This window comes from Lithobates pipiens, unplaced genomic scaffold (genome assembly GCF_037356315.1).
Source record: "Lithobates pipiens isolate NorthernLeopardFrog02 unplaced genomic scaffold, aLitPip1_a1.2 Scaffold_18, whole genome shotgun sequence".
Taxonomy (NCBI): domain Eukaryota; kingdom Metazoa; phylum Chordata; class Amphibia; order Anura; family Ranidae; genus Lithobates; species Lithobates pipiens.
In genome coordinates this window covers 83,420,657-83,447,581 of record NW_027507758.1, presented here as the reverse complement: position 1 = coordinate 83,447,581, position 26,925 = coordinate 83,420,657, and the positions used below count along the sequence as shown (strand labels likewise).

At 41.6% G+C, this 26,925-nt stretch overlaps 1 protein-coding gene across 1 annotated transcript in view; it reads right to left on the bottom strand.

Moving 5' to 3' along the window:
- Positions 1-26,925, bottom strand: part of STUM (stum, mechanosensory transduction mediator homolog) — a 120,461-nt gene that overhangs the window by 14,913 nt on the left and 78,623 nt on the right. Inside the window, exon 2 of the mRNA XM_077485858.1 lies at positions 24,593-24,772. Within this exon, the coding sequence (XP_077341984.1) occupies positions 24,593-24,772 (180 nt within the window). The remainder of the gene's footprint in view (positions 1-24,592; positions 24,773-26,925) is intronic.

Here is a 26,925-nt window from a genome sequence, read left to right as displayed (position 1 = left end):
ATGGATGGATGGATGGACACACACACACACACACAGGGATGGATGGATGGATGGATGGACACACACACACACACACACAGGGATGGATGGATGGATGGATGGACACACACACACACACACACACACACACACACACACACACGGATGGATGGATGGATACACACACACAGGGATGGATGGATGGACACACACACAGGGATGGACAGCCATGTCTCACCCTCGGCTTATACACGAGTCAATAAGTTTTCCCGTTTTTTGGGGGTAAATTGGGGGCCTCGGCTTATATTCGGGTCGGCCTATACTCGAGTATATACGGTAATCTATTTTCCTCTTTCATCTCAGTTTTTAACAAAAGCTGCATTATCCTGAAGAAGCTCAAGGGAGCAAACATGTTGAAATTAGCAGCATTTCTTTGTGTATAGGATTGGTAATACCTCGTGGTCATATGATCTGTACCTCTTCTTTATACACTTAATGAATTTATGTTTTGATGTTTATATGTTTATTGTTTTAAGCCTTGTTCCATGAATAATAAAATTATTGTTTATTTTTATATGGGTATTTTCTCTGATTGCCTCTATCTGGGTAACGTCGAAAAGTCCTGGGGGTTGGTTACCCTCCAGCCCCGTTCCGATTTCCCCTTCTTTTCATTTTCTGTATTTAATATAGGGATGTGGTACCCCTCCGCAACAAGTTTTTTGATCACTTCATCTCTGTATGTTCCCAGCTGGAGAGCAGTTGTTTGGGTGGAAGCTGGAGTGTTAGGCTGTCCTGATTTTTGAGGGAGCTCCTCAGTCTGGGGGAGTGACCTTGGGCCAGGGCATGTGTGCGGATGGGGCCTTCCTAAAACCACAGAGGTGTCCTGGCCAGGAGGCACAGGAGCAAAGAGGACAGTGAGAGAACACTGGCAGGCAAATCTCCAGGAGGAACAGGAACATTCAGGAGGGCTGGTGAGTGACACAGAGTCGGGAGGCCTAGGAGGCATGCCCGAGAGAACTGGATGCCAGCTGTGGAGAGGACTATGTTGGCATAGGCAGTGGAAAGAGGCAGCTGCAGCCAAGAGGGCTGGCAGGGCCTGAAGAATCGGTACTGGGATCAGCAGCCACCTGAGACAGCTAGCACTAAGACTACCAATTCTGCTACACCATAGGAGCCCGTGGTCCCTGCCTGCAAATGGCATTTGCTTTGGGCCTGGCTGAGTCAGTGTCAGGCCTCAACTTCAGTGCAAGCTGGTCTTGGGAGTGATACTCTGCTATTAAGTACATGTACTGGAGGAAGAGAAGAAGTTGTATATACACCAGAGGTGTATATAGTTCTCAGTCCCTATATTGCTTTTACAATCTACAATAAAACAAAAAACAAAGTACAAGGACTGCTTCTTGACTACTGAATGTCTGAAGATTAGTGTGCCTGGCTGTGCAGGGTGAGAGGAGGACCACAATTACCAGCAGCCCCTACGGGGGTACCGCTACACCTATTACAAGACAAACCACATAAGCACTGAGAAGACAGAAAGATGTGCACTGAAAAGCAAAGCACATGAAAATAGATTTGCCTTGACATAACATAAACCGGTAACAAATTATGTGTACTGCACTACTGCCTATTTTATTAGCAATGCTACAGTATATAGAGAAGAAAGGCTTCAAAACATGTACATACTGTAAAAAAAATATTTTCATTAACTAAAAAACCTCAGCACACATAATGCACTATAATTTTCTTCATTATATTTCTAACTAAATAAAATTATTATTATTATTATTTTTTTAATCAGGTAGATTTTATATTATAGATCTGGATTTATTAAAAGAAAAACAAAACTAAAAACTAAAGAATGTCAGAAATTTTAGATATTTTTTTCCCACAAATAGAGCTTTCTTTTGGTGCTATTTGATCACCTCTGTGGTTTTTATTTGTTGTGCTATAAACAAAAAAGAGCAACAATTTTGAATAAAAAAACAATAATTTTTACTTTCTGCTATAATAAATATCCCCCAAAATGTTTTTAAAAACAAATTTCTTCATCAGCTTAGGCCAATATATATTCTTCTACATATTTTTGGTAAAACCAAAAAATCACAATAAGCGTATATTGATTGGTTTGCGCAAAAGTAGCGTCTACAAACTATGGGAAAGATTTATTGCATTTTTTATTTTAATTAGTGATCTGCGTTTTTTAGGGGTATTGCGACAAATCGGACATTTTTGACACATTTTTGGGACTACTGACATTTATATAGTGATAAGTGCTATAAAAATGCACTGGTTACTGTATAAATGTAACTGGTAGGGAAGGGGTTAACACTAGGGAGCGATCAAGGGGTTAAATGTGTGTTCCCGCAGTGTGTTCTAACTGTATAGGGATTGGACTGAGTAGGGAAGGAGACATATCGCTGTTCCTACTTACTAGGAACACACGACATGTCTCCTCTCCTCTGACAGCACTCATGCACGGGATTGCCGACCACACACATTGGGTCCCTCGCCGTGCAGCGGGCATGCGCGTTCCCTCTGGCAGCTCTTAAATGAAAACCCCGTAACCCCGTTCGGGAACAGGGTTTCGCGCAGGGGAGCCATTCTGTCCCCGTAAATAGACGGGAGCTGGTCGGGAACCGGTTAAAGCAGAGTTCCACTCAAAAGTGGAAGCTCCACTTATCTGCTTCCTCCCCCCTGTTTTTGACAGGTACCTGTCCCCACCTCCGGGAGACTGCAATGATGTCCCTTGGAAGTTCGGTCCCCCTCCTCCTTCCTCTGCCGCCGGGCCAGTTAGAAAGCGCAGAGCACAAGCACAGTAGAGAACCGGCTGTGAAGCTGAAAGGCTTCACTGGCGGTTTTCCTTAGGAAGAATGGCGGCGGCAGCACCCGAGAGCTGACCTGAAAATCGGCTGGAGTGCCGACATTGGGGGATCCAAGGACAAGTATTGTAAGTGTCCTAATGTTAAAAGTCAGCAGCTACAGTTTTTACTCTGCTTTAATAACTCAGAGGAAGGACACACTCCCCTTCCTCTCTCCAAACACAGACAGAACATTTTAATAAGTCTGTCCGCAGAGGTTAATAAGAATGCCCAACATGCTTTGCCATTGATGCATCCGATAATACATGTTTATTTATTAAATAAAAAATTCATACTAATTAGTAAAAAAAAATAAAATACAACCCCTATTCCAAAAAAGTGGGGACGCTGTGTAAAATCTACATGAAAACAGAATGTAATGATTTCCAAAATTCATAAACTCATAATTTATTCACAATAGAAAATAGAAAATACTTTGAATGTTTAAACTGAGCAAGTGTACCATTTAAATTAAACAATAAGTTAGTTTTGATGGCAGCAATACGTCTTAAAAAGTTGGGACAGGGCGATGTTTACAGCAGGGTATTATCCTCTCTTCTTTTAACAACACTCTGCAAACATCTGGGAACTGAGGAGACCAGTTGTTAGAGTTTTGGAAGAGGAATGTTGTCCCATTCTTGCCTGATGTAGGATTCTAACTGTTCAACAGTCCTGGGTCTTAAAAAATTTTCAATTGGTGAAAGGTCTGGACTGCAGGCAGGCCAGTTAAGCACCCGGACTCGTCTACTAAAAGCCATGCCATAAATGCACTTTAGCAGTTTAGTATTGTCCTGCTGAAATTTGCTGAAAAAGGCATTGTTTGGATGGGAGCATACATGGTTCTAAAACCTGGATATATCTTTTACCATTGGTGGCACCTTTTCAGATGTGCAGATTGCCCATTCTATACACACCAATGCCCCCCCCCCCCCCCCCCCCCATACCATCAGAGATGTTGATAACAAGCCAGAAGGTTCCTCTCTTCTTTAGTCCGGAGGACGCCGTTCCTATGGTTGCCAAAAAAAATTCAACTTTGCAACAGACGATTTTAAATGAGCTTTGGACCAGAGAAGATGGAGGTATATCTGGATCATGTTCTTTTGCATTCTTTGCATGATAGAGCTTTACCTTGCATTTTTGGATGGCACAGCGAAATGTGTTCACAGACAGTGAATTTTGGAAGTATTCCAGGCCCCATGCAGTGATGCCCATCACAGAAGTGTGCCTGTTTTTTAATGCAGTGCTGTCTGAGGACCCGAAGATCACAGGCATCCAATAATGTGATCAGCATTGTCTCTTGTGCACTGATTTCTCCAGATTCTCGGAATCTTTAATGATGTTATGTACTGTAGATGATGATATAAAGTATTTTGAGGAACGTTATTCTGAAATTGTTCGACAATTATTAAATACAGCTTTTCGCAGATAGGTGAATTGCTGCCCATCTTTACTTCTGAGACTGACTCTCTAAGATGTTTCTTTTATACCCAATCATGTTACTGACTTGTTGCCAATTAACCTAATGAGTTGAAAAATGTTCATCCAGCTCTTCCTTGTTAGTACCACTTACTATACTAGCTTTTTGTTGCCCTGTCCTAACTTTGTTGCTGCTATCATATTCAAGATTACCTTATTTTTTTCTTAAAATTATACACTTTCTCAGTCATTTAATATGTTTTCTATTGTGAATAAAATATGAAATTTGCAAATTGATGCATTCAGTTTTTATATAGCTTTTACACAGTCACAACTTAATAAGCTTAAAGCGGACCTTTCAAAATTTATATGTAAGTCTTATTTATTCCCTTCCTCACATCCTTACATAATTACTTGCTTTTTTTTTGTTCCATCTCCACCCGCAGCATCCTGAAATACATTGGCACATCCCAGAAGGCTGCAGGACTGTAAGTACTATAATCTTGCGTTATTTCACACCTACATAGAGGACACCATGGCAACGTGTAAACAAATCAGAGGCAACTAGTTCTCATTCTGCACCTGCATTACATTTAGGCAGGCTAATGGATGGAGCAAATTTCTTTCCTGCAACCATGGGTTGCAGGAAGCCATTGTGCATCCGCCGCTAGCGATAACTATCGATCAATTAATTTGGGTACATTCAGCCTGCCTATACATGGTTCAAATGTCAACAGGAACCAGCTGAAACCATCTATGGCCGGCCTCAGCAGTATGTCTCCAAGATACCGAATGTGAACTCCAGGAAGTGCCAGCCAACTCCCAAATCCAAGGTAGCAGTGTGGAATCTACATAATGCTGACAAAACTGTGGCAGTAAAGAAGACTTGAAAGGATGGAATTTTATTGTAATGTTAATGTTTATTGCTGTGTCTGATTTGAATATTTCAGTATAGGTGGAATGTCCTCTTTAAATAAAAATAAAACACATGAAAATGAAATAAAAAAAGAAAATTAAATGGAACAAAAAGCATTTTAAAGTGGTTGTTAAGCCACTGAGTGTTTTTTCTACCATCCCCTCTGTTATAGTAAATGAGGTGCCCAGTGTATTTGGTTTTTAAAAAATAAGCTTTATTCTATAGCACTGTTCGTCACTCACGCGACCGGCCACCTCTCTCCTCTCTCCTCTCTCGTTCTGACAGCAAAGCGGGAGGGGCAGAGAATCCCCAACTGAAGTCAGCCAGGAGGAGGAGAGTAGGAAAGAGGCGGCCTGTCAGGTGAGTGCTGAGAAGCACTATGACAAAGGTATATAGTGGCTTATTTTTTAAAAAAACACATACACTGGACACATTATTTACTATAAGCCCTTGTACACACGGTCGGACATTCCGACAACAAAATCCTTCGGATTTTGTGCATACACATGGTCGGACAAAGTTGTCGTAAAATCCGATCGTTCGGAACGTGGTGGCGTTATTTCGTTACGACGGGACTACATTCAGGCTAGTAGCCAATAGCTTTGGTCTAGGAATTTGATCTGAGCATGCGTGGCACTTTGTCCGATCGCAATTCTCTACAAACGATAAGACAAAGTCCCATTGGACCATGTTGTCAGAAAATTTTATAGCCCAGCTCTAAAACTTTGTCGGTCGGATATTCCGACGGAAACAGTCCAATGGAGCCCACACGCGGTCGGATTATCCGACAACACGGTTCGAGGGGCTAACAGAGAGGATAGTAGAGAGAACACTGAGTTATGATAGCAGCAGGAGGATGGGATGGAGCTGACAGGCAGGGAGGGAGGGAGGAAAGAGGACAGAGGAGAGCTGCGGATGACAGAGGCATGTAAACTGACCACGGTGTCAGGGCTCAGCAGCCATGATAAACTGTGTATATAGAGCAGCCCTAAGTGCACTCTAACAGATTAAAGTGACGGTATGAAAACAATATAAAGACAGTGTTATTCTACCCCCAGCCAATGGGGAAATAAGCAATATAGCTGTTCTTCCCAGCCACACCCTTAAGTGGGCAGGTCACAATTTAGTGTGCAAAAATTATATAAATCATATATCAGGTGATCACATCTAAAAACACCCGTAAACTAAAAATTCTCCAACTAAACACAAAATATTGAACAAATGAAAAAAAGAGTCCAGTCCTTAAAGGATTAGATACAAGCAAAGTCCTCTATGCACAAAAAGTGTTCAATCCACCACCATGTATCTGAAGTCACTTCTTACCGGAACTTCATGATCCCCCACTACAGAGGATCACAGTGAGCATGTAAATATAAGGTTGTCCCCCACTCCAAAGGAATCTGAAGTAACTGATCAATTCAGTCTAGTACTACTATTATCAGTTATGTATTCCTTTGTCTAGTCCCTATAGTTTAGCTATCAATCTATTACGCCAAGCACATGTTATTGTTAATATCACAATGCTACCACCCTTGGCTATGAAATCAATACACGGTCTAAGATCAATCAAATCTCATTTATTTCCCAAGGAAATAAGAAAACGTGCATCAAGTATCAGTAGAAGTTACAATAATACATAGCATACAATCACAGTGCAATATAAGCCTTATACTTATCGATCCTCGTGACTGGGTCTCCTGATGGAATAAAAGAGGGACAGAGGGAGACCTCATGGTTGCAAACCTTTTTGTTAAACATACCTCAGCCATACCACACGCCATAGCCCATCCTACTCTTTCCCGTAGACCAATCAGCGTCTCTGGGGCGTCTCCTCCCCCAGGCTAACAGTCCTGCCATACTTGGCCTCTGGGGGGCAGTGTTTGCCCATGAATTGCAACTGCTCTGACTGGATTGCAAATCTTGTGGCTTGATCTCGGACGCCCCACCAGCTGTCCTTTGTTCTTGCAGACAAGCCGGCGCCATACTATCTTTGAAGTCAGTACATTCCAGGTGGGCTGAATAGAACTCATTCTGCTATTCAAATTGTGTCACATTCCTTGCTTTTAAACATGTGAAACTGCCTGGCATCAATATGGCTGAGTTCGGCTGTACAAACAGCTGTGTAGATGTATAATAATAATTCCTGTCTGATTCCAACAGAATCCTTTCTGTTCACCTTTACATCACCCTCTCCATATACGAATGGCTGGATGCGTTTTTCATAGGATACTTCTCACAAATTTGGAAGGCTCAAAAGCGTACACCATAGAAAAAAAAGGGCTCCAATAGTGTAAAAACCCTTTATTAAAAAACTTTAAGAATATAAAATAACACTTACAATATCATTGAAGTTTCAAAGCCTTAAATCCGTTGCGCCGGCCGGACGCACACGGACAAACCTGTCCTGCCTGGACACTGAACACGAGGTGATGTTTAGCGTGACGTTCATCCCTACGCGTTTCGCAACAAAATTGCATCATCCAGGGGCACGAGCGGCACACCAAAACATCTACTTTTATGATGCCACTATCCCTCCAAGCCTCACAAAGCCAGGTATTTCAGGTGATACAGAGAGACAAATGACACAGCACAAGCATTGTGCTGTCGTTCATGCTTTAAAGGAACAGGTTATTTTTTTTTTATAGGGTTAAAAACACTTTAAGTTATCTTAGTAAAAAATGTAATACAAAAAAACATCACGTAGGTGCCTGATCATTCCCAGTCTGGTCAGTCATTGTCTGCTTGTAAATACACAAAATAAAAGGAAAATAGTGTCTGCCTGCGGTTGGACTTAAAGTAATTAGCAATAATCCCATCATTAGCAGCATTAAGCAAAGTGCTACAATGCTGTGATATCAATATGCTTTAATTGGCTTTCAGACTGGCAGAAAGCACTCGCTGATGCTGTACTAACCAAACTTGCTGCAGTATACAAAAGCTCTCACGATACTGATAGTAAAAATCCCTGTAGGAGTGTTGTGGGGTTCTACCACTGTAAGAGCGACTATGGTATGTACCCCAAGGTCACAGGGCAATGTATAACTGAGAACCCTGCCAGTAACACACTTCCTGTCCTATGGCACATGTTCACCATACTGTATCTATAATGGAGCAACATGTTCACCCTAGGCTGCCCACATTATTTGGACTATAAACAAATTCTCTTCTCTGCATTCCCATTTGTAGTATACAGAAGATAGCTTGTTAAGAAATATAAGTTCACAGGATGTGATAAGGACACTGCATTTCTGGCAGGATCAAAGATACTTTAAAATAAAAATTCTTGCAAATTGTACAGGATTGGGTGCAACAATTTATGAGCCATCCACTGATGACAATATAATTAAATATAATTTATAATGGAAACTTAAAATGTATTTGAAGCCTAACCATTTATTATTATTATTATTATTATTATTATCATTATTATGTGTTTTATTACTATTTTATTGCAATAAATGGAGACAGTTACAATACAATTTTTAACAAGAGGGTTTGTTTTTCTTGGAACGTGGAATAATGTTTTTGCCATGTCATTGCTGGGGAGATTTCTTCTCTATTAGTTCTGCTTAGTATTATCACAGCCAGACAAAGTGATGGGAAATCCAAAATAGTATAGTCATCAACGGAACAGAAGGTAAAAAGGAAACAGCAACAGTGACAGCTGTTAAGAGGTGACTTTCTCTCAGACTAAAGAGATTTTCTTGTACTTCCTCTTGTGTCTACAGGACAGGAAGTAAAGGGAGATCTGCTCAATGGGACACATAGAACAAAAATAAATATATAAAAACTGGAAAAAATTCAGTTTTCAGCCAGAGTTGGGTTTAGAGATGTTTAGCTTGTCCCTGTGCTTTGCCCATGCATGGCAAAATAACAGGTTTCTTTTAAATGCCGCCTCCTACCGCTGTCAGAAGTTTAAGCCTAGTACACACGGGCTGAATGTTGGCTGGCAACAGCCGGTTCAACAGAAACCGGCTGACGTTCAGCCTGTGTGTATGGCAGCTGGTCCGGCTGGATGAGTAATTGTGTGAATGATCAGGCAATGGGTAACTGTAACTTGAAGTTGACTCTCAGCCATTCCGGCGATACCGTATGAGTGTAGATCCATGTAGTATCCTTCAACTAAGTCTTCAGGCTCCTTCAGAGAAGCCAGCCTTGCGCGCGGCCTTCTCCTGAAGAGTCCTTCCCTGGGGTTTCTCCAGTTGCTGGGCCTCTCCCTTGGATGAGACGTCACTGGACCACCTTTGGATCAATAGGCCCCGAAATCCATTCAGGCCTGTCCCTGCAGTTGCGCTGCCTCGGGTTAGCAAGCCCGAGACTTAAAATGCATGCCAGGAGGGCCACGGGGGCTGGTCAGGAGGACCAGAACCAAACAGACAGAAAATATTCTCTCCAACAGAGCAGAACAGAACCCTGAAGCACGTGATGTCAGTACCTTAAATACCATCTCCCAGAATTCACATCAGGAGAACACTCTCACTGGGCTGTTTCCGAAAGAACAGTGTCATTCAATACACCTTGCTGGACTGCGTTCTCAACCTTGCCGGCGGTGTCAGCGACACCTGCGGTCAAGGAGAACCCAGTGCATCCCAGCTAGACTGGTACTGAAACCCGAAATTTTGAAAATTAGCCCCAAAACCCAACTGTGGTTTCAGGAAAGTTAACTTTGAAAAAAACAATAGCGCTTGCTGGTTTGGAGCCAGCGCTACAGGGCTAACACAGAAGTTACCACCCCCTCCTTGGTCTCTCTTCCACTCAGCCAGGTTAACATAAGAAAAACACCATACATCGTGCTTTATTCTTAAAACAACTGGTCTTTATTACTATAAACTTATGTTAAAACACTCACATTTTAATGGTGTTTGCAGTGCACCAAACGATAATAGCATAAAATAATATGTGAAATCCTCCAGCAGTATACAATACTCCTTAGGCCGCGTACACACGGGCGGACTATCCGTCCAACTAAGTCCGTCAGACAATCCGACAGACAGTCCGTCCTACTTTTGAATGAACGGACTTGACCACACACGACGAACAGACAGTCCGCTGAAAGCTTGCGGGATGACGTGTACAGCACGTACGACGGGACTAGAAATACGACGTCCAATACACTGCAATGCAACCTTCGGCCATGTAAATCCTTTCTGAGCATGCGCCATACTTAGTCCGTCCAACTTGCCTACTCACGAGCGGACTGTCCGCTGAAACCAAGTTTGGACGGACAATATTACGGAAATTCCGAAAGACTTAGTCTGCCAGACTGTCCGCTGAAAAAGTCCGCTGAAGCCCACACACGAGCGGATTGTCCGCTGAAACACGTTTCAGCGGACCAAGTCCGTCAGACAGTCCGCCCGTGTGTACGCGGCCTTAGGTGTTTAGTAACCGCAATTCCTCGTCTCTCCTCACACCGTGACATCAGCAAGCCCCTCCCCTATGCATTACACCACAGGGCCACGTGGCTTCCTCAGGGATATGTCCCTGGATTGAGGAGTTGCAGTAACTAAACACCTCGGGAGTATCGTATACTGCGCACATACTATTTCATGCTGTTAATGTCTGGTGCACTGCAAGCACCATTAAAATTCTGGAGTAGAAAAACATGTCCCCTGTGAGCATGCTGCAAAGAAGCACTCCTGCCCAAGCATCAGAACTAACACTGGAAAACCATACATTTAGCTGAAGACCACATGCCTAGCCACCTCTGCATCATTGGATGCAGTGTCTTTGCATCTTTGTCAGATGCAAAGGGTGGGCAAATATATATCACCTGGGAATGTCAAGGAATCCAGGCGATTGGGGGAACCCAGGGGATTGTGGGGAGAGGAGTTAAAGAGGCCCTGTGCCTGCCTCTGAGCCTGCACACTGCATACTTGGAAGTATTAAGTAATCCTTCAGCTGCAGGAACTGACTAGATTAAAACAGAACTCAGGGATAAAAAATCAAAGACGGGAGAGGAGAGAGGGCTCAATCTGCCCCTACCACTCTGTGTCTGCCCACACTCAAATCCCCAGGGCTGTGCCACAGAAAAGGAAAACGCGGACTGTAAATTTGAAGTCCAGCAACCTTAGATACATCTGGATGAGAGGTGCTGACTGCCAAGGGGTGAGTGAGCTCACCATCCATCCCTGTCTGTGACTGAAGTCTCCCCCATTCTCTCTCCTGCCTCTGAGTGAGTACACTAAGGTAAATCAGGGTTCTCAGAGCACCCCTTACATCAGAGTTTCCCTTTACACCAGAGGCCACAATGTTCCCCTTTACATGAGAGTCCTCTCCGTACATCAGAGTTCTCAGTGTCCCCCCTTAAATTAGGGTTCCCCGAGCATCCCTTATGTTAGAGTCCCCAGAGTTCTCCCTTACATCAGAGTCTGCACAGCCCCCCCCCCCTACAGTGAATGGGAACTCTGTGAGTTTAGATGTAAAAGGGGAACTCTGAAGTAAAGGGGGACTCTTGTTATTAACTTCATATGATTAGAAATTTTATTTAATAGCAAAATATATGTATAGTTTATACAACAACAAAAAAATTGCTGTGCGCCGCTAAAGTGTTCGGGTTTGACTTGCTGAGCACAACACAGACAGTGAGGGGAAATTCTTGTAACTGTAAAGCATGTCTGTTCTCTCCCCTCCAGCCACAGCTGGAGATAAACATATTGTCCTTACATGCTTTATGTAATCAGTACTGAACTGTATACACATCCCATAATTCTATATTATACACACTGTACTCTGCTGTAATTCAGTATTAGAAATATTCCTCCTCATGCAGCTTTAAGATCTTTCTAATAGTAATCAGCGCTTATATAGTGTTTGTGAGCACATACCTAGACGCACCACAGAAAGATTCGGGCTATGCCGCTTTACATCAGCGCGTGACACAAGTAAATGTCGGCATGAGAAAAAAACAAAATAGTGCAGCGCTAACTTAGTAATCAATACCACAATAATGGCGGAACCCTCTAATGTATGGCAATCTCAGTAAGCTTCAATATCACCACAATACCAGTCTCTGTGATATGTAACATCACATATAATACACATCACACTGAATATAAAATATAAAAAATGACTGCAAACTGTGCAGGGATGGTGGAAACCTCTCCTACAGATATTTGGCAGTGGATGGTAACCACTGCTTATCAGTGCAGCCTCATCGGTGTCCATATATGTAGACTCATCAGTGCAGCATATCAGTGCTGCCTTATCAGTGCAGCTTATCAGTGCCCATCAGTGCAGCTTATCAGTGCCCATCAGTGTGGCCTCATCAGTTCCCACCAGTGCAGCTTGTCAGTGCCCATCAGTGCAGCCTCATGAGTGCAGCTTATCAGTGCCCATTAGTGCAGTGTCACCATGTGTCAACATGGGAAAAAGTTTTTGCCCAGAGTTCTGCTTTAACAGTAAAAACATGCTGCTCTCATCTATAACTGGCCTTTACAGCAAGGAGCACATGGAAGGGCAACGCATGCAAAACCAACCTAAAGAAATTCCCAGGTCAACTTAACAACCAGCCTGCTAACCAACTGAATTGTCCTGTCGAACAGTATGTGTTAAAAACAAGGGTTTCGTTTTTGTTTTCAAATTTCTTTTTTATTAATTTGCAATAGAAAACACATTTTACATCATCCATTAACACAAACAATATATTTACAGCTATAAAAGGCTCTTCATAATTATCAAGTACCTTTACAAAATCACCTCTTAACTTCCTCTATTTTCTTTATTAATCATTCACACCCCCATTCAAAAAGGTAAAGGTAAAAAAACAAAAAATAAAACAAATTAATCCAAGTTTCCTCATCCTTTCCCCCCTTCCCCTCTACTCCTCCTATTTCCCGATATTACCCAAAGTACTAACATTTCCAGGGGCGGACTGACAACTCTCTGGGCCCCCGGGCAATAGGAGATTATGGGGCCCCCAGGCAATCAGAGATTAAGTGGCCACACAGTAGACACAAACACACACACAGTATACAATCACACAGTATACACAGACATCTTTCTATTGGCTGAGAAGGTACTGGAGAGGGGGGCAACTATAATCTCAGGATTTTTAGACCAACTGTCCTTGGTTTTACTGAGGCTGGCAACCCTGATGGGGCCCCCTAGTGCCATGGGGCCCTCGGGCAGTGCCCGAGTGGCCCAATGGTCAGTTCGCCCCTGAACATTTCCCAAATTAATCATAAATATTCTATTATTCTTGTTGAGGACTGAAAATCTTCCCACTTTTGCCATGTTGCTGGCATTTGATTTTTTAGATAACCTTCTTATCTTATCTGTTTTTCCATATAGTACATTTTGTTCATTTTGCATTCTGTCACTGTTGGACTACTTGATTCCTTCCATTCTTGATATCACTGTTCTAGCTGCCGATGTCATATGGTGTAAAATGTCTTCTTTAATAACCTTTATTGAATCTGATATTAGTGAAAATAATACGATGTTTATATTTGGGCATATCTCTATTCCGACCACGCTCTGGTAGATCTCAAATATCTTATTCCAGAAATTTCTCACCTTATAACATCCATACCATATGTGATCCATTGCCCCCCTTCCTGTCTTACATCTCTAGCATTTCTCTGTATTCTCCTTATTTATTGTATACAGAGCTACTGTACTCCAGTAGCATCTCGTTGCAATTTTATAATTTCTCTCTTGAAATTTTATCGCTGTAGATGCATTATGTATTATTTTGAAACATTTTTCCCATTCTTCCTCTGACATTACAATACCTGTTTCTTCTTCCCATTTTTTCATTCCTACAAATTTTCTAATAGATCCAGAGAGAAGTAGTAAATCATATATTTTAGATAATTTCTTAATCAATTTTTGTTCATTTATTATTATTTGTTCGAATTTGGTTATTTGTCCATTTAATTGATGCTAATTTGTTTCTATAAATGTTTTAATTGATTATAATGTAACCAACTATTTTTAAATTCAGGTCCCAGCTCTTGAAGTTTTGGCAATTTTCCATCCACTAGGATCTGTGCCACCCTAGCGTTCTCCATTTTATTCCATTTTAAATATTTTGTAGTTTCAAAGGCTGGCAAAAATTCTGGATTGGAGAACAGTGGGGTCATAGGTCCAGTCATAGTGGTCAATTTCCCTTTCCTTATTACGGTATCCCATATTTTAAGTGTAACTCTTACAAAAATCTGTAAATCTTTTTTATTTGGTCTTAAATGGGGCTTTATCCATGGCAAAAATTTAAGCTGTAACCCTATAATGTCTTCTTCTAGATTAACCCATTGTTTATTTTTCGTATTATGATACCAATCAATTATCCTCATTAACGATGCTGCTTGTAAATATTTAAAAAAATCAGGTAGTGCTAGTCCTCCATTTTTTTTTTTTTTTGATCTACTTAATGTTTCTCTTCTTATCCGGGTTTTTTTTGAGCCCAAATAAAGCTTCCAATAGCTTTTTTTAATTCTGTCATTAATTTTCTTGATGGGGCTAAAGGTATTGTTTGAAAGATATATAATAGTTTTGTCAATATCTCCATCTTTACTATATTTATTCTATCCATCAAGGAGTGTGTTATTTTAACATATTTTTGTAGAAGTTTAATTACTTTTCGGATTGCTGCCCTGTGATTCAGCTCTTGTAGTTTTTTGGAATATATATTCCCAAATATTTGATCATTTCCTGCTTCCACTTAAACGGAAAAGATTTTTGTAAAGGTATCAGTGTTTTTTCTGTTAAGGTAACATTCATCATCTCTGATTTCTCATAGTTTACTTTAAAGTTACTTAATTCCCCAAATTGCTTAAAGCGGGGTTCCACCCTAAAGTGGAACTTCCGCTCATCAGAACCCTCCCCCCCCTCCGGTGTCACATTTGGCACCTTTCAGGGGGGAGGGGGGTGCAGATACCTGTCTAAGACAGGTATTTGCACCCACTTCCGGGCATAGACTCCCACGGGAGTCTATGCCATTTCCTGTCCCACCACGCTGTCTGCTGGGACACACAGGTCCCAGAGACAGCGTGGACCACTCCTAGTGAGCTGCGCGACTCGCACATGCACAGTAGGGAACCGGGAAGTGAAGCCGCAACGCTTCACTTCCTGATCGGTCTCGGCTGCCGACATTGCTGGGCCCTAGGACAGGTGAGTGTCTATTTATTAAAAGTCAGCAGCTGTAGTATTTATAGCTGCTGGCTTTTAATATTTTTTTTGCAGGTGGAATCCCTCTTTAAATTCTTTCATTAAATTAGGAATTGTTATAATAGGGCTAGTTACATATATTAGCAAATCATCTGCATATACAGCTGTTTTACATTCTTTGTCTTTAACTTTTATCCCTTGAATATCTTTATTTTATCTTATTGCATTAATTAGATGTTTCATTACCAATATATATAACAATGGGAAAAGAGGACATCCTTGTCTCGTTCCGTTTGATACCTTTAAATATTCTGATAATATTCCGTTTGTCCTTACTTTAGCTCTTGAATTAGTATACAGTGCACACTGTAAAACAAGGGTTTAGTTTGCACATATTTGCAAATACATGCGTAAGCTACAGAGCTCCATCAAGGCACCCCCATTTTGGGACTGACTAGAGCAGCAGGTAGAGAGCAAAGTAAAAGTGAGTATATACTGCTAGGGTGGGGGGGGATAAAGTAAAGGCATACACAACCTAGCCTCTAAACTATTTCTAACAAAAGACCTTCTTGCAAACACCTACTATTATTTAAAATAAAGTACATTTGCCCAATGAGAGGAGGCAGACAGAGGAAGTGGGGAATGGGAGGATTTTGATGGAAGTGGTGACAAACATGTGAACGTAAAAGGCCACATTGAACAGATTGATTCCTTATAGGTCTCTATACATCTTTAATTGCCACCCAAGAAGAATTTAAAAGTTACTTTTTAGCTTAAACAAAGGTAAGCCAATGATGTATTGTTGCACAGATGAGTTATCATGCACCCATCACAGTAAAACTAAATAAATGTAAATTTAATACCAAATGTTTGCCTAATTCATTCTGGCTTAGGACCCTAACAAAAATAATTCACAGTTCATTGATGGATGAGACAGGTTTCTGCAGAGCTGCGAAGCACAGGAATATCGCGCAGCGTCTACCAGCCTCTTCAATTTATATGCCAGACAATGACCTTTTTGTTTTTCACAACACAGAAAGGAATCTGTTCACATTCTGTATGATAATTTCCTGACATACAAAGCTAAAAAAAGACCTGAGTTTATACAGTAAAATGTAACTGGATGTCTTCTGTTATTAAAATGTAGGTAATGTCTCCCCTCCCCCCTTCTTCTCATCCCAGAAGGGGGTAAATGAGAATATGCTAGTATAAGGGGACACCAGAGGCTCATTAAAAAAAAAGAAATCTCTACTAAGACAGCCCCTGGCAAAAGACGCTGAAGCTCTGGGGAGGGGATTTAGCCATCTGCCTAAAGGCTGCACATAAAGCAGGGCACTGTCTGTCTCTTGTGGCTGGATGATGTTTGTGGATGGGAGCTCACAAGGGAAATGGAGAAAAGTGGGTCAAGAAAATCTGGTTCCTCCATAGTCATAGTCAGCAAAAAAAAAAAAAAAAAAACTGTCAACTGCACAGACTCCAGAAATTGTCAAAGAATACATGTAAAAAAAATAAAAAATCAAGGGGATTTTTGTTTGCGACATACGTTTTTTTAATAGCCAGTTTTCAACTATGGACCTCAAGATCATAAACAGCTGCATTAATCTATAGGCTGAGACTCCAATGTTCAGATCCTGCAATTATTTATCTAGAGAGTCACGACTCTACGTACATTTTATAACTCTACCTGACATGGTTTCTGAGAAACTAGCTGCATCAAAACCCAGCAGTACACCCTCCAGGAATACCCTCCTTGCTATTATTGCTGTGCGCACGTTCTGTCAGTTCATCATGTGAATGTGGATATACACAGCCCAGGCTGCATGGGAAACTGTTCTCTGGAAAGCTTAGGAAGTTGTATGTTCACTGTGGGGACACTTATAAGTTAGTATTAGGTACCACAGATACCAGGGTGCCTTGACGAGGCTCTGTGGCTTACAAAGGCATTTGCAAATGTGTGCAGGTTAAACCCCTGCTTTTAACGCATACTGTTATGCCACGTACACACGACCGGACTTTCCGGTCCGAATCATTTCATTAGATATTCCGATCGTGTGGGCTTCATCTGACTTTTTTTTCAACGGACAGGTTCTGATGGACCTAGAAATAGAGCATGTTTTAAACCTTTCCGACGGAATCAATTCCTATCGGGAAAACCGTTCGTCTGTATGCTATTCCGACGGACCAAAGACAACGCAAGGGCAGCTTATGCCTACTGGCTATTGAACTTAATTTTCTAGTCCCATCGTACATCATCACGTTCTAAATTAATGGACTTTGGTGTGATCGTGTATAGGCAAGTCTGTTTCAGCGGAACACCGTCGGAAAGACCGTCAGAGTTTATTCTGACAGAAAAAATGGTTGTGTGTACGCGCCATTAGACAGGTTTACTTGGTTGTCTGCGGGCTGGTCGGTAAGTTAAGCTTGGATTTTTCCTTGGATTTATCCTTGGCCTTGTTTATAGAAGTTGTATGGCTCATCTTGTATGGCTCAGATTTGTGAGCACCAAAACTTTCAGGTATGAATAAGAGTACAAGGTCAAACAATACTTTTTTCCCCCATGCAAATATACTATATGACCAAAAGTTTTGGACACCTAACCATCACACAAAAGCTTGTTGACCATCACATATGTCCTCCTTCTAAATGACCTATATAGACTTTGGCTATGATCTGTTAATGTATTACTGTTCATTACTATATTATTCTTTAGGAATCCATCTATTTTATGGTATTGTAGGTGTAATTGCAGAGCATGTTAGCTCCCAAGCTATCTTGAGGGTAAGTAAGCTGCACATGCTCAGTTTGGTGTGTATTGTTAGAGATTTTATTTTTTCTTGGGAGAGTGCATATGAACAGCACAGGGCCAATTAGCGCTGTCCAGACAGAGGGTCAGGGGTCTTGCATAGGACAATAATGGGAGAATGAAAGCTCCTCCTACAAGTCACAAGACTGCTATATACTGCTGATGAGAAAGGGTATTTAGTGGTTTATATTTACTAAAACTATTGCATTTCCATGTTCTATGTACTGTGAGAGATCAGATATAGTGAATGCAGGGGTCTGGGTTTAGTAACACCTTAAGTGTATGTTCTCTCTTGAGGCACATTTAAAGTCCCTTTTTTCTGTTCCCCCTTCATTGAGGTGATTAGGGGGAATTGAATATATTGAATTATATATTCAATATTTATGTTAGGGATGGTGCCACTAAGAGATAATTATATGTACAGTGTCTTAAAAAAGTATTCATACCCCCTTTTTTTCACATTTTGTCATGTTACAACCAAAAACGTAAATGTGTTGTTAAGTGGAAGGAAAATGATAAATGATTTTCAACATTTTTTACTAATAAATATGTGAAAAGTGTGGTGTGCATTTGTATTCAGCTCCCTTTACTCTAAGGGCTCTTTCACACGACCGATCCGTTCAGGTCCGCCTGTCAGTTTTTTAGGCGGCTCTGAACGGATGCTCCATAGAATGACAAGAAGAAAGCCATTGTTGGAAAAAAAGCCATAAGAAGTCAAATTTTTAGTTGGCGAGAAGTCATGTGGGGGACACCGCAAACAGGTTGAAGAGAGTGCTCTGGTGAGATGAGACCAAAATTGAACTTTTTGGTCTAAAAGAAAAACGCTATGTGTGGCGGAAAACTAACACTGCACATCACTCTGAACACACCATGCCAACCATGAAACATGGTGGTGGTAGCATCATGTTGTGGGGATGCTTTTCTTCAGCAGGGACAGGGAAGCTGGTCAGAGTTGATGGGAAGATGGATGGAGCCAAATACAGGGCAATCTGAGAAGAAAACCTGTTAGAGTCTGCAAAAGATTTGAGACGAGGGTGGAGGTTCACTTTCCAACAGGACAACCCTAAACATACAGTCTGAGCTACAATGGAATGGTTTAGATCAAAGGATATTCATGTGTTAAAATGGCCCAGTCAAAGTCCAGACCTAAATCCATTTGAGAATCTGGGGCAAGACTTGAAAATGACTGTTCACAGACCATACAATCTGACAGAGCTTGAGCTATGTTGCAAGGAAGAATGGGCAAAACACGTCACTCTCTAGATGTGCAAAGCTGGTAGAGAAATCCCCAAAAATACTTGCAGCTGTAATTGCAGTGAAAGGTGGTTCTACAAAGTATTGACTCAGGGGGGCTGAATACAAATGCACGCCACACTTTTTATATATTTATTTGTAAAAAATGTTGTAAACCATTTATCATTTTTCTTCTACTTCACAATTATGTGCCACTTTGTGTTGGTCTATCACATAAAATCCCAATAAAATACATTTACGTTTTTGATTGCAACGTGACAAAATGTCAAGGGGTATGAATACTTTCAAGGCACTCCACCATTTCGATTTATTTGAACCATCACACATGAGTTTGTTTGACATCCCATTCCAAAACCATGAACATGAATATGGAGTCATAACACGGTCCCCTCTTCAAGGAAGGCTTTCCACAAGATTTTGAACGGTGGGATTTTGTGCCTTTTTAACTAAAATAACATTTGTGAGGTCAAGTACAGAAGTTGGATAAGGACACCTGACTTGCAATCAGTGTTCCAATTCAACCCAAAGGTGTTCATTAGAGTTGAAGTCAGCTCTATGCAGGCCACTTGAGTTCCTCCTTACCAAGCTCATCACACCATGACTTTCTGGAGATTTGTGTACAGGGTACAGTCAAGATGGTACAGAACAAGGCCTTTCCCAAACCGTTCACAAGTACACAATTGTTTAATATGTGTTTGAATGTTGTAGTGTTAACAGTCAGTACCCTTCAATGGGGTGTCCACACAGTTTTGGCCATATAGTAGGTGTGATGGTCAGGAGTCTACAAACTTTTAACCACATTGTGTACTTGGACTTTTTGCCTTAGTGAATCAGTCTAAATATGTAGAGAACCATATATCATGTATCTCAAGACAAGAAATATACATACAAGAGTACATTAGTTTAATCTGTTAGAAGACTTCTTGTACTTTATATACTATCATCCTTCTTGGAGGATTGTTGAAATTATACTTGAGCGATTCAGATATTGGAGATATTGTGGTGCAAGACCTCTTTACCTTTTATGGACTCATTGCAGAGTGTGCCTATTACTAGTGTGTTTGGATTAATGATAATACCGATCCTACATTGTTTGTCAGTTGGTTGGTTCTTCATTTGCAAAGAGAATAGCAAGATTATAGATCTATACCAGTGATAGGAGACAAATATGGCTATGATTAAACAGTAGGGTTTAATAGTGAGTTATTTGAAGCCGAATTATAAAAGCAACAAATGAATGTAGCTCTCTATTCATTAACATATCATAAAATAAACAATGTAAGTATCTGAATGTGATTACATGGGAAGGAAGCATCATAAATAGTTACATAGTTCAGGGGTTGACAAGGAGTTTGCTGAAAGAAGGAGAGTGCAGAGTAACTTTCACTGTCCAATCACAGGCTGGGGGTGGGTCCTGGGCTCAGTAGAAGTGGACTGAATTATGTTGGCCATCAGACCGAGGGCATCTTGAATTGTGAATATTGCAAAAAAATATGTTTTTTTTAATGTTATCTTTTAATGGGCGGTAGTAGGGTCTGTGCTGGATGGACATATGTCTTTTTCCACAGAACCCTGCCCTCTATACGTTAGATCAGCGTTTCTCAACTCCAGTCCTCAAGGCGCCCCAATGGGTCATGGTTTCAGGATTTCCCTCAGATGAAATGGCTGTGGTAATTACTGAGGCAGTGAAACTGATAAAATCACCTGTGCAAAATAATGGTAAGCCTGAAAACATGACCTGTTGGGGCGCCTTGAGGACTGGAGTTGAGAAACACTGCATAATGCAGGCCATACACGGTCGAATTTCGAACGAATTTTCTTTTCAAAATCAGAAAATTCATTTTTTTTGTGATCCGATGATGCCACCATTGATTTTCAAAATTCGGCCGACCAAGCCTTCAATTTCACCTCATGTTGCTACAGAAAAGAATTTTCTTGGCCGGGAATCTTCTTTTCTCTTCGTAAATTTTCTTTTATCTCCGTACATTTTCTTTTCTTATTACATTTCTCGCACGATTCTCCCATCATTGATTAGAAAATCGTTCGTTTTTCAAAAAAATTTCCAACATGTCCGATTCCTCAAATTTTATTTCCACATGAAAATCGGCTGTTGCTGCAGCCCACTAATGGTGCGAAATTCATCCGAAAAGTCTTAGATACGATTTTCGAAAGAAAATTCTTTCGAAATTCGAACAGTGTATGGCCGGCATTAGATATAGATTTTGCCACATCCACAATTTACCACAGCATGTTTGGTGTGCTGCCTCATTATTGTCCTTTGGGTGTTCATGGGGACCCTGTCAGTAAGGCTGTGCAGAGCTCCATGATTACTAATGGCAAACCTGCATGTGCACAATAAAAAAGGACATTGGTGGGGACAATTTTGAAGGAACACAGCCCTGGGCAAGGCTAAACAGTAAAAAAATAGAAAAGCTCTTCTCACTCTAAACAGAAAAAAAAAAAAATAATAATAATTTTGGACAGAGTTTAAAAGGCATGAAAGAGGAACCTCAGAGACTGGAGAATCTAGGCAAGTAGCTAATGTGGGGAATACATTCCTGACCTGCTTACGTCTATCCACATTGGGCTGAAGCAGAAATCAATTAAGCCAGTGTGTCTTTATGGGCAGCCTACTGTCTAAATCTGGACAACCCTCTAGGCAGGAGAAGACCACCAGGAGAATCCACAGGGACCAATTGACAGTGATGAGTCAAAAAGCTGCAGATACCCTATGCTTAGCAGGGTTGAGAACCACATGGTGAATACCCTAAAGACGTCCATGCAAGGCCATGGTGTGTATAAGCCCTGAACGTAGAATGTAGGGAAGGAATTGTGGAAGAAAAGAAAAAAAATACCAGAGGGAACATATAAATGTTTATGGAGTGTTCCTGTCAGATACTGAACTCAGAACCTCCAATCTTGAGGCATAAATACTGTTACAATGACAACCTATCCAGCATGGACATGTATACCATTATGACGTCTGTCCCATACAGTGATATGAATCAGCGCTATGGTTTCCAGACAGAAAAACAGAATGTCCTCCACGCACTGCATACATTCCACTACAATACATATATTGTGTCTTGTATAAATACTACTGACTGCATCAGCTTCTGTTATGTTTACAGGATAGAACCGCCGTGATCCTAAATGCTTACATTATTGCTTTGCTAACGATGACAGTTCACATAATTATTACAGTACATTTATACTGTCCTCGTTATGGAGACTGAGCAGCATCAGGAGGCCAGATAAGAAAAGGACGGCTCATTTAGCCTGCTAGGTTCCAGTCCCAATGCCAGGAAAAACACATTATAGAAATATGACCCTCTCTGTGTCCTGTTCGCAGTGACATTGGATCGATTAGGAGAATAAGGTTGCATGTTATCCAAGACCACATAAAAAAGGACCACCCGGGCTACTCCGCCTTTTGTCCACTATGTTCTACTTTCAGTGTGAGGACCTATAGCAGTGATGGCGAACCTTGGCACCCCAGATGTTTTGGAACTACATTTCCCATGATGCTCAACTACACTGCAGAGTGCATGAGCATCATGGGAAATGTAGTTCCAAAACATCTGGGGTGCCAAGGTTCGCCATCACTGACCTATAGGATCCTTATTTTATCAGTGTGTGTTAAAACTCCTCTCTGGCCAAAGACCCCTCTTCCCATTATCCTCCCTACCATAATGAATTCCCCAATAGTATTTTAAAGAAGAATAGCCTAAATGGCAGAAATATTTATGTGAATTCTTAGTCATGTGACATGCCAGGTTCAGAGTCATCTCTTCCTCGCTGTAGAGTGAGAAAGTTCTTCTTTATGTAGCCGCATATCTAGTGACACAGGATCTTCCCATTGGCTGTATATCAGTGAGGTCCTCAGTGTCCTGAAGAATCCAAAGGCAACATGATGATGTCACAGCATCACCAGCTACTACAGCGCTATAGAATGACCAAGCATCATACATATGTGGAGGACTAGGCTTCTGACAAACACAAGAAAGAAACAGAGCAAAGAATGCAGACACTGCACACAAGACAGGTAAGTATAAGTACCCTAATCTTCGTTTGCAGGCTGCTTCTGTTTGAGTCTGAATTCCCTAGAGTAACTTGGATGTGCTGTATAAGGCTTTAATTTGGCCACTCATATTTTTATTGTAAATATACAGATGAAAAAAATTGAAAAATAAAATTGTTGTATTAGATATATTTATATTACTGAAATTGTGTTTACATTGCAAGACCACAGTGAAAGAATTACTATTATTGACTATCATGGTGATCATAGGATTTGGAACCACTATGACAACTATGTTCTTTGAACTATGTGCGCTGATAGCAGAGACATAACTAGAACCTTCAGGGCCCTGGTGCAAGAAACCATAAAGCCCCCCAACAGTAGCGGAAAGCTAGGGCACGGCCACAAGCGAGATTTTTATGAACCTGGTAGCAGAGGCGGACTGACAACTCATGGGGTCCCCTGGGCAATAGGAGATTATGGGGCCCCGGGCAATAGGAGAAGATTATGGGGCCCCCGGGCAATAGGAGATTATGGGGCCCCCAGGCAATAGGAGATTATGGGGCCCCCAGGCAATAGGAGATTATGGGGACCCCAGGCAATAGACTATGGGGCCACACAGTATACACACACATACAGTATACACACACAGACACACAATATACACACACAGTATACACACACAGAATACACATACACACACTGAAAAGATACTGGAAAGGCGGGGCAGCTATAATCTTGGGGTGTTTGAAAAAACACAGATTTTTACATACTGTCCCTGGTTTTATTGAGGCTGGCAACCCTGATGGGGCTCCTTAGTGGCATGGGGCCCTCGGGCAGTGCCCGAGTGTCCGAATGGTCTGTCCACCCCTGCCTGGTAGTTCCGCCACTGGTGGCAGGATTTTTAATTTATTCATTATTTTTTACCATCTTATTTTACATTTTTTACAATTTTATTTGTTTAAATTTTTTAGGAGCCCCATTGGGGAGCTTTGGTGAAATATCACTGGTCTAAGCAGATCGCTGATGTTTCACCTTTGGGACAGAGAAAAGAGATTAAGGACACAACTCTCAATCTCCTTCTCTGTAGCCTCAGCAGCACAAAATGAATGTTAGGAATAACTCTGTCCCATTCATTCATAAACTGAAGTATAGTACACACAGTTTTCTATGCCTCAGTTATGAATGAACAGAATAAGTGATCCGTACTTCTTTTATGTAAAATATGAGACACTCACTTGCCAGGATGACCATGTCCATTCCCCAGAATATGCTCATGATCCAGCCAACCATGACAATAGCTGTGAGGATCTGGATGAGGGCAGCAGCTATATTCAGCCAAAAGACGCAGCATATGTGTCGGTCGGGGAGGTCTGTCCTGGCTCCACACAGCACAGTGAACGCTGATACAAACGTCCCTAAAAACAGAGAGAAAAAGAGACAGGTCAGATATGGTGACCCTGGGGGAAAGCAACTGGCAACAAAAATGACACAGTCTAATGGAACAGACCGAGAAATCATACAGGAAATCATCAATAATTCAGGCTGTTTGGGTCATATTTATACCAGATTAAACATTAGCCGTAACTAATGGATTTTCTTTTTTATTTTATATGAAAATTCCCAGGTGAGGGCTAAATGATTCCGATTTTTTTTTTTAATGTTTGAAATGAGGCTAACTTCAAAACAATTTTTATTTCTTAAAGCGGAGTTCCACCCAAAAGTGGAAGCTCCGCTTATCTGCCCTTCCCCCCACCCCCCCTCCGGTGCCAAATTTAGCACTTTTCAGGGGGGGGGGGGGGGGGGGGGAGCGGGTACCTGTTTTTGACAGGTACCCATCCCCACTTCTGAGAGCCCATGGAAACATCGGTTGTGGTGACGACATCGCTGGATTCCAGGACAGCTAAGTGTCCTAATATTAAAAGTGAGCAGTTACAGTATGTGTAGCTGACTTTATATTTTTAAAAGGTCACTCCAAGAAACCAATAGTTCCAAGAGATGTCACCTACCTGTCCATGCCTGTTGCTTTTCATATTGGATGTGCTTTAAGGACAATTGCATTGTCAGTACAGTCATCCATTATATGACCCCCTCCTCCCCAAACTTGAAAAAGTATTCACACCCCTTGAAATATTTAACATTTTGTCATGTTAAAACCAAAAATGTAAATGTATTTTATTGGGATTTTATGTGATAGATCAACACAAAGTGCTGCATAATTGTGAAGTGGAAGGAAAATGATAAATGGGTTGCAAATTTTTTTACAAATAAATCTGTGAAAAGTGTGGCGTGCATTCATATTCAGTAGGGGTTTAACGAATCAAAAAACTCGGATCGTTCCTCGGATCAGAGTCACGGATCGGATCTTAAAGCATATAATAATTGAATTTGCAAAAACCTGCAAAAATTCTACTACCATACAGTCCCTACTGTAATATCCACAATCTCCCCCACTGTAATATCCATGGAGTATGGCCGGGTACGGCTGAGCATGGCTGGGTACGGGTGGGTATCGCTGAGTATGGCTGGGTATCACAGAGTATTGCAGAGTATGGCTGGGTATGGCAGAGTATGGCTGGCTATTGCAGAGTATTGGCACGGTATTGCAGGGTATTGGCAGGGTATGGCAGAGTATTGGCAGGGTATTGCAGAGTATTGGCAGGGTGTGGCAGAGTATTGGCAGGGTATTGCAGAGTATTGGCAGGGTATTGCAGAGTATTGGCAGAGTATTGACAGGGTATTGGCAGGGTATGGCAGAGTAGGGAGGGATGGCTGAGCATGGATGGATGTGACTGCAATTGTCACAGAGCAGCGTTGTGGGCACTACAGAGCCAGCCCACAGCGCTGCTGCCATCTGATCTCTCCCCTCCACTGTACAGATCAGTACACAGAGGGGAGAGAGGAACCGGTTTGTTTACAAGTGATCACTCCGTCATTTGACGGAGCGATCCCATTGTAAACGGCCACGCTCGGGTGTACCAAGATGGCCGCCGCTCCGGAGCTAGGCCGAAGCCGTGGCCTTTCCTAAGGCCGAGGCAGCGGAGCGCTCCGCAGATCCCAGGGTGTGCCAATTCAAACAGGGTGACCCGTTCGGATCACGGATCGGTGACGATCCGTTGCACCCCTAATATTCAGCCCCCCCTGAATCAATGCTTTGTAGAACCACCTTTCACTGCAATTACAGCTGCAAGTCTTTTTGGGGAAAGCTCTACCAGCTTTGCACATATAGAGAGTGACATTTTTGCCCATTTTACTCTGCAAAATATCTCAAGCTCTGTCAGATTGGATGGAGAGCGTTTTTGTACAGCAATTTTCAAGTCTTGCCACAGATTCTCAATTGGATTTAGGTCTGGACTTTGACTGGGCCATTCTAACACATGAATATGCTTTGATCTAAACCATTTCATTTTTAGCTCTGGCTGTACGTTTAGGCCTTATGTACTCTACTGCTGGTAAACGGACGTTTAGGAGCAGGCAGCTGAGTTTAGATGCTTTTTTTTGGAATGCAAATAAATGGGTTCAGATGGATGTTCAGATGCATTTGAAAACGACAAATGCCTGTAACAGCTTG